This window comes from Arachis ipaensis, chromosome B5 (assembly GCF_059453495.1).
Source record: "Arachis ipaensis isolate K30076 ecotype BB chromosome B5, ASM5945349v1, whole genome shotgun sequence".
Taxonomy (NCBI): Eukaryota; Viridiplantae; Streptophyta; class Magnoliopsida; order Fabales; family Fabaceae; genus Arachis; species Arachis ipaensis.
In genome coordinates, this window is record NC_142440.1 from 26260590 (window position 1) to 26269626 (window position 9037).

The following is a 9037-nucleotide window of genomic DNA, read 5'->3' on the forward strand; positions in this document are numbered from 1 at the left end:
AGGTATTATGAACTTTCCAGGATCCTGTCTCTTCTGAGGCAATGTCAGTTGATCCAGATCACTTAGTTCATTGATGAACAAGGGAGGTTCATCTTCCCAAGTATCAATGCCAAATAATTTGGCATTTAGCTTAATGATTGCACCAAGAAACTTAGCAGTTTGCTTTTCAGTAACATCCTCATTCTCTTCAGAAGAGGAATACTCATCAGAGCTCATGAAGAGCATAAGGAGGTTCAATGGAATCTCTATGGTCTCTAGATGAGTCTCAGATTCCTTTGGTTCCTCAGAGGAAAGCTCCTTATCGATCACTGGACGTCCCAGGAGGTCTTCCTCCTTGGGATTCACATCCTCTCCTTCCCTTACTGGTTCGGCCATGATGCTTATGTCAATGGCCTTGCACTCTCCTTTTGGATTCTCTTCTGTATTGCTTGGGAGAGTACTAGGAGGGATTTCAGTGATCCTTTTACTCAGCTGGCCCACTTGTGCTTCCAGATTTCTAATGGAAGACCTTGTTTCATTCATGAAACTTACAGTGGCCTTAGATAGATCAGAGACTAAGTTTGCTAAATTATAAGTATTTTGTTCAGAGTTTTCTGTCTGTTGCTGAGTGGATGATGGAAAAGGTTTATTATTGTTAAACCTGTTTCTTCCACCATTATTAAAGCCTTGTTGAGGCTTTTGATCCTTCCATGAGAAATTTGGATGATTTCTCTATGATGAGTTATAGGTGTTTCCATAAGGTTCACCTAAGTACTTCACCTCTGCTATTGCAGGGTTCTCAGGATCATAAGCTTCTTCTTCATAAGAAGCCTCTTGAGTACTGTTGGATGCAGCTTGCATTCCATTCAGACTCTGAGAAATCATATTGACTTGCTGAGTCAATATTTTATTCTGAGCCAATATGGCATTCAGAGTATCAATTTCAAGAACTCCCTTCTTCATAGGCGTCCCATTATTCACAGGATTCTTTTCAGAAGTGTACATAAACTGGTTATTAGCAACCATGTCAATGAGTTCTTGAGCTTCTGCAGGCGTTTTCTTTAGGTGAATGGATCCACCTGCAGAAGTATCCAATGACATCTTTGATAGCTCAGATAAACCATCATAGAATATATCCAGGATGGTCCATTCTGAAAGCATGTCAGAGGACACTTTTTTGGTCAACTGTTTGTATCTTTCCCAAGCTTCATAGAGAGATTCACCTTCTTTCTGTTTGAAAGTTTGAACATCTACTCTAAGCTTGCTCAGCTTTTGAGGAGGAAAGAACTTGGCTAAGAAAGCCGTGACCAGCTTATCCCAAGAGTTCAGGCTGTCTCTGGGTTGAGAGTCCAACCAGATTCTGGCTCTGTCTCTTATAGCAAATGGGAAAAGCATGAGCCTGTAGACTTTAGGATCTACTCCATTAGTCTTAACAGTATCACAGATCTGCAAGAATTCAGTTAAGAACTGAAAAAGATCTTCAGATGGAAGTCCATGAAACTTGCAGTTCTGCTGCATCAGAGAAACTAATTGAGGTTTCAGCTCAAAGTTGTTTGCTCCAATGGCAGGAATGGAGATGCTTCTTCCATGTAAATTGGAATTTGGTGCAGTAAAGTCACCAAGAATTCTCCTTGCATTGTTGTTGGGTTCGGCTGCCATCTCCTTTACTTGTTCGAAATTTTCACTCAAGTTGTCTCTGGATTGTTGTAATTTGGCTTCTCTTAATTTCCTCTTCAGAGTCCTTTCAGGTTCTGGATCAGCTTCAACAAGAATGCCTTTTTCTCTGTCCCTGCTCATAAGAAAGAGAAGAGAAAAAGAAAAGAAGAGGAATCCTCTATGTCACAGTAAAGAGATTCCTTATTGTTAGTAGAAAAGAAGAAGAGAAAAATCTGAACTCAGAAAGAGAGAGAGGGTTCGGATTTTTAGTGGGTGAGGGAGAGATGTTAGTAGATGAATAAATAAATAGAATAAGATGAGAGAGCGAAAATTTCGAAAATAATTTTTGAAAAAGAGTTAATTGATTTTTGAAGATAGTTTTTGAAAAAGGTTAGTGGTTTTTCGAAAATTAAGATTTGAAAATTAAAATAATTAGTTAATTAAAAAGAAATTTTGAAAAAGGGGGAAGATATTTTCGAAAATTAGAGAGAGAGAGTTAGTTAGGTGGTTTTGAAAAAGATAAGAAACAAAAAAAAGTTAGTTAGTTAGTTGAAACAAATTTTGAAAATCAATTTTGAAAAGATAAGAAGATAAGAAGTTAGAAAAGATATTTTGAAAATCAAATTTTTTGAAAAAGATAAGATAAGAAGATATTTTTGAAAAGATATGATTGAAATTAGTTTTGAAAAAGATTTGATTTTTAAAATCACAATTAATGACTTGATTCACAAGAAATCACAAGATATGATTCTAGAACTTAAAGTTTGAATCTTTCTTAACAAGCAAGTAACAAACTTCAAATTTTTTGAATCAAAACATTAATTGTTAATATTATTTTCAAAAATTTTGATAAAGATAAGAAAAAGATTTTTGAAAAATATTTTGAAAAAGATTTTTGAAATTTTCGAAAATAATGAAAAAGGTATGATTTTTGAAAAAGATTTTGAAAAAGATAAGATTTTCAAATTGAAAATTTGATTTGACTCATAAAAATAACTAGATTTTTTAAAAAATTTTGAAAAAGTCAAATCTAATTTTCGAAATTTTAAGAGAGAAAAAGGAAAGATATTTTTTTTTTATTTTTGAATTTTTAATGATGGGAGATAAAAACATGAAAATTATACAATGCATGAGAGTTATGGATCAAAATAATGAATGCATGCAAGAATGCTATGAATGTCAAGATGAACACCAAGAACACTATGAAGATCATGATGAACACCAAGAACATATTTTAAAAAAAAAAATTTTAATGCAAAGAAAACATGCAAGACACCAAACTTAGAATTCTTCAATGCTTAGACACTAAGAATTCAAGAATGCATATGAAAAACAAGAAAAGACACAAAACATGCAAATGCAAAGATCAAACAAGAAGACTTACCAAGAACAACTTGAAGATCATGAAGAACACTATGAATGCATGAGAATTTTCGAAAAATGCAAGATGCACATGCAATTAACACCAAACTTATAACATGACTCAAGACTCAAACTAGAAACACAAAATATTTTTTTGATTTTTATGATTTTCTAATTTTTTTGGATTTTTCAAAAATTAATTGAAAAAGGAAAATAAGGATTCCAAAATTTTTAATATGAATTCCAGGAATCTTGCATTCTTAGTCTAAAGCTTCAGTCCAGGAATTAGACATGGCTCACTAGCCAGCCAAGCTTTCAATGAAAGCTCCAGTCCAAAACACTAGACATGGCCAATGGCCAGCCAAGCTTCAGAAAGATATCAGAATATACTGCTCATTACTTATCAAATATGTAACTTGCCTCTATGCTGATGGTTTGGAAGCCTCAGTCCAAATGAATTTAGACATGGCTTTACAGCCAGCCAGGCTTCACATGCTTCATGAAACACTAGAATTCATTCTTAAAAATTTTGAATCTAAATTTTTTTCGAAAACACAAGAAAAAATTTTTGAAAGAATTTTGAAAAATTTTTGAAAATAAAATAAAAAGAAAATTACCTAATCTGAGCAACAAGATGAACCGTCAGTTGTCCAAACTCGAACAATCCCCGGCAACGGCACCAAAAACTTGGTATGCGAAATTGCTACTCAGGTTGTGAATTGTTGTTCAAAATTGATTCCCTGGCAATGGCACCAAAAACGGATGCACAGAACCATGGTCAAAACATATCTTCACAACTTCGCATAACTAACCAGCAAGTGCACTGGGTCGTCCAAGTAATACCTTACGTGAGTAAGGGTCGAATCCCACGGAGATTGTCGGTATGAAGTAAGCTATGGTCACCTTGTAAATCTCAGTCAGGCGGATATCAAATGGTTATGGAGTTTTCGAAAATAATATAATAAAATAGGGATAGAAATACTTATGTAATTCATTGGTGAGAATTTCAGATAAGCGAATGGAGATGCTTTCGTTCCTCTGAACCTCTGCTTTCCTGCTATCTTCATCCAATCAGTCTTACTCCTTTCCATGGCTGGCTTTATGTGATACATCACCACTGTCAATGGCTACTTTCAGTCATCTCTCGGGAAAATGATCCAATGCCCTATCACGGCACGGCTAATCGTCTGGAGGCATCACCCTTGTCAATGGCTTCATCTTATCCTCTCAGTGAAAATGGTCAATGCACCCTATCACGGCACGGCTATTCATCTGTCGGTTCTCGATCATGCTGGAATAGGATTTACTATCCTTTTGCATCTATCACTAACGCCCAGCAATCGCGAGTTTGGAGCTCGTCACAGTCATTCATTCATTGAATCCTACTCGGAATACCACAGACAAGGTTTAGACTTTCCGGATTCTCTTGAATGCCGCCATCATTCTAGCTTACACCACGAAGATTCTGATTAAGAGATCTAAGAGATACTCATTCAGTCGAAGGTAGAACGGAAGTGGTTGTCAGGCACGCGTTCATAGGGAATGATGATGATTGTCACGTTCATCACATTGAGATTGAAGTACGAATGAATATCTTAGAAGCGAAATAAGATGAATTGAATAGAAAACAGTAGTACTTTGCATTAATCTTTGAGGAACAGCAGAGCTCCACACCTTAATCTATGGAGTGTAGAAACTCTACCGTTAAAAATACATAAGTGAAAGGTCCAGGCATGGCCGAGAGGCCAGCCCTCAAACGTGGTCTAAGATAGCATACAACTGATCAAAGATACCTGATACAATAGTAAAAGGTCCTATTTATAATAAACTAGCTACTAGGGTTTACAAAAGTAAGTAATTGATGCATAAATCCACTTCCGGGGCCCACTTGGTGTGTGCTTGGGCTGAGCTTTGAGTGTTGCACGTGTAGAGGTCCTTCTTGGAGTTGAACGCCAGCTTTTGTGCCAGTTTGGGCGTTCAACTCTGGTTTTGGCTCCTTTTCTGGCGCTGGACGCCAGGTTTGGGTAGAAAGCTGGCGTTGAACGCCAGTTTGCGTCGTCTATTCTTGGCCAAAGTATGGACTATTATATATTTCTGGAAAGCCTTGGATGTCTACTTTCCAACGCAATTAGAATCGTGCTATTTCGAGGTCTGTAGCTCCAGAAAATCCACTTTGAGTGCAGGGTGGTCAGAATCCAACAGCATCAGTAGTCCTTCTTCAACCTCTGAATCTGATTTTTGCTCAAGTCCCTCAATTTCAGCCAGAAAATACCTGAAATCACAGAAAAACACACAAACTCATAGTAAAGTCCAGAAATGTGAATTTAACATAAAAACTAATGAAAACATCCCTAAAAGTAACTAGATCCTACTAAAAATATACTAAAAACAATGCCAAAAAGCGTATAAATTATCCGCTCATCAGTGGTTACAAATGATTCACACACACCCAAACTCTAACTCTCACCCCTATTTATAGCCATCCACCTCCTCAATGGATGGTTAGGATTAAATCTAATCAACGGTCCAGATTAATCATCCAGAACCTTCTTTACAAATATCTATCCTACCACAACTCTCTAAATGTTTCTAGATTATTCCATACCACTCTTTATACTTCTATATACATCTACACTCTTCTAGAACCTTCTAGGGTATTCCGGGACCTTCTAGGACATTCTAGAACGTTCCGGAACCATCTAGAGTATTCTCAAATACTCCCGAAAACTATACAAACACTGTTAAATCTAACCTTCTAAAATTTACCGTGACATTCTCCCCCACCTAATGCGCAGACGTCCTCGTCGCGTTCTGTTCATGATAGCGCTCTAGGTTTTCTTGGAATTGCCACAGATCTTCGCGATTTTCCCAGCTAGCTTCGGTTATCGGGAGCCCTTTCCACTTGATCAAGTATTGGATACTTGGTGGCACCCCTCTTCGTCGCACGATGCGATTAGCTAAGATCTCTTCGATTTCTTTATCAAAGGATCTAATTACCACAGGTGGAGCGCGACTTGAGTCACCTCTACTCGGTTCGTCTTGGTCTCCATGATATGGTTTAAGCATACTCACATGGAAGACCGGGTGGATCTTCATAGAGGGAGGGAGTTGTACTTTGTAAGCAACCTCCCCAACACGTCCAATGATCTCAAATGGCCCTTCGTATTTGCGGATTAAGCCCTTATGAACCTTGCGAAAGGCTTTGAATTGTTGTGGAAGAAGTTTGATCATTACCTTGTCTCCCACTTGATAGCTTTCATGCCTCATCTTCTTCTCTGCTCATTTCTTCATCCTCTTGGCAGCTTTGTCGAGGTAAGAACGAGTGACATCTGCTTGTTCTTCCCATGACTTAATCATATGATAAGCTCTAGGGCTCTTCCCTGAGTAAGAGGAAGAAAGAGAGTGAGGTGTAAGCGACTGTTGTCCAGTCACAATCTCGAATGGACTCTTCCCTGTAGACTCACTCCTTTGCAGATTGTATGAGAATTGAGCAATGTCTAGGAGTTTTGTCCAATCCTTCTAATTAGCGCTTACAAAATGCCTCAAGTAACACTCAAGTAAGGCATTCACTCTCTCAGTCTGCCCATCGGTTTGAGGATGGAAGCTTGTTGAGAAATGAAGCTCCGACCCAAGGAGTTTGAACAGCTCTGTCCATAGTCGTCCTGTGAAACGTGGATCTCGATCACTAATGATGCTTTTAGGCAATCCCCAGTACTTCACCACATTCTTGAAGAATAGTCGTGCTGCTTCCTCTGCAGTGCAGTCAGTAGGGGCAGGTATAAAGGTAGCATACTTCGAAAATCGATCCACTACCACGAGAATAGATCCAAACCCCTCAGACTTCGGTAAGGCAGAGATAAAATCTAGAGAGACACTTTCCCACGATCGCTCTGATGGAGGCAGAGGTTCCAACAACCCACTTGGTGTCTTGTTTTCAATCTTATCTTGTTGGCACACAAGACAAGTCTTCACATAGCTCTCCACTTCATCTCTCATTTGAGGCCAATAATAAGAAGATTCAATGAGTGCCAAGGTCCTTCGCTGACCTTGGTGACCAGCCCACTTGGTGTCGTGGCATTCCCTCACTAATTTTCTTCTTAGATTTTCCCATTTAGGGACGTATAGTCTTCTCCCTTTAGTGTAGAGAAGGTCGTTTTCTAACTAAAATCTTTTGGTCTTACCTTCTCTAGCCAACTCCACCAACTTCTTGGCTAATGGATCGTGATGCAACCCTTCCTTGATGATATGCATAATATCTCCTTCAACCATAGAAATGGCCGTTAACTCAGCCTTGCGACTCAGCGCATCTGCTACCACATTAGTCTTGCCTGACTTGTATTCAAATTCGAAATCAAACTCAGCCAAGAAGTCTTGCCACCTAGCTTGTTTGGGGCTTAACTTCTTTTGAGTTTGGAAGTAGCTTGTAGCCACATTGTCTGTCTTGACGATGAAGTGTGAACCAAGCAAGTAGTGACGCCAAGTTCTCAGACAATGCACCACCGTGGTCATCTCCTTCTCTTGGACAGTGTATCGCCTCTCTGTATCATTCAACTTGCGACTCTCAAAGGCAATAGGATGTCCTTCTTGCATCAGAACTCCTCCAATAGCGTAGTCAGAAGCATCAGTGTGGACTTCAAACACCTTTGAGTAGTCGGGTAGTGCTAGTACTGGTCCTTCTGTGATAGCAGCCTTCAACTCATCAAAAGCCTTTTGACACTCCTTTGACCATTCCCAAGAGTGGTTCTTCTTGAGAAGATCAGTTAATGGTGCAGCCTTGGCGGAGTATCCCTTGATAAACCTCCGATAGTAATTAGCCAACCCAAGGAATGACCTCAATTCAGATACCTTGTTTGGAGGTTCCCACTCTTTGATAGCCTTCACTTTTCCTTGATCCATGCAGAGAGTTCCATCTTTAATGATGTGTCCCAAGAAGTGGACTTCGTCCCTTGCAAAGGAACACTTTTCCTTCTTCACATATAGGTTATTCTCTCGCAAGATCTTGTTAAGTGCTTGATAGTCGATGCATAGTCTCAATGAACCATCATGCTTCTTTTGGAACAAGACTGGTGCGCCATAAGGTGCCTTCGATGGACGGATGAACCCAGCATCTAGCAAATCCTTGAGTTGCTTCTTCAACTCATCGAGTTCTAGCGGTGCCATCCTATAAGGTGTTGAGGCAGGCGGCTTTGCTCCTAACTCCAATTCAATCTTGTGGTCCACCTTCCTCCTAGGTGGTAGTTATTTTGGCAACTCAGGAGGCATCACATCCTTATTTTCTTCAAGGAATTCCTTGATTTTGGGAGGAACGTCTTCTCTTTCGGATATTGACTCCTCTTGTAATAGAGCCAAATATGTAGTCTCTCCCTTCTTGAACCCTTTCTTGAGTTGCATGGCAGACAGTATCGGTGGTCCGCCAACTTTAGAGACTGTAATAGAGCCAAATATGTAGTCTCTCCCTTCTTGAACCCTTTCTTGAGTTGCATGGCAGACAGTATCGGTGGTCCGCCAACTTTAGAGACTGTAGGGACCATGCATGGAGACCCTTTCTCCATGACGCATACTTGGGGTGTTCGCGGTGCGGTTTGGTTCGGTTTTTGAGAGAAATATCATCCAATCCGATCGTTTAATTAAACTGCGGTTCGGTTTGGTTCAGTTTTTGAGTCGAGGCCATCCGAACCAAACCAAACCAATTAAAATCGGTTTGGTTTGGTTCGGTTTATTCGGTTTTTTCAATCAACTCCAAAAAAATACTACCATACTATTTCACAAAGTCTTACACATTGAAATTGACCAACACAAATACACAATTGAAATCAGCAATCTGGTATCACCCATATTCTCACTTGAACTAACATCAAACTTACTAAACAAATACATTAAGCAACAAAATCAATTTACAAGCAATTTACAAAATCAAGATCTTGTTTACAAAATTAAGATCTTGTTTACAAACATGTGGTCTAGAATTGATGCATAGAGAGAAACCCACTGAACCAGTGAACCACCAATCAGAAGCAATTTTCCTGAAGAATGGACAACA

At 39.1% G+C, this 9037-nt stretch overlaps 1 protein-coding gene and 1 non-coding gene across 2 annotated transcripts; one reads left to right on the plus strand and one right to left on the minus strand.

The window, feature by feature from the left end:
* The first annotated feature begins 1138 nt into the window (after positions 1-1138).
* Positions 1139-1242, plus strand: LOC148563664 (small nucleolar RNA R71). Its single transcript, XR_015885258.1, has one exon. It is a non-coding gene; the product is annotated as a small nucleolar RNA R71 (small nucleolar RNA).
* A 4539-nt stretch (positions 1243-5781) lies between these two features.
* LOC148563665 (uncharacterized) lies at positions 5782-6228 on the minus strand. The gene has a single exon (XM_088486894.1). It carries the CDS (start codon positions 6226-6228, stop codon positions 5782-5784), a length of 447 nt encoding a protein of 148 aa, XP_088343020.1.
* Between the last annotated feature and the right edge of the window lie 2809 nt (positions 6229-9037).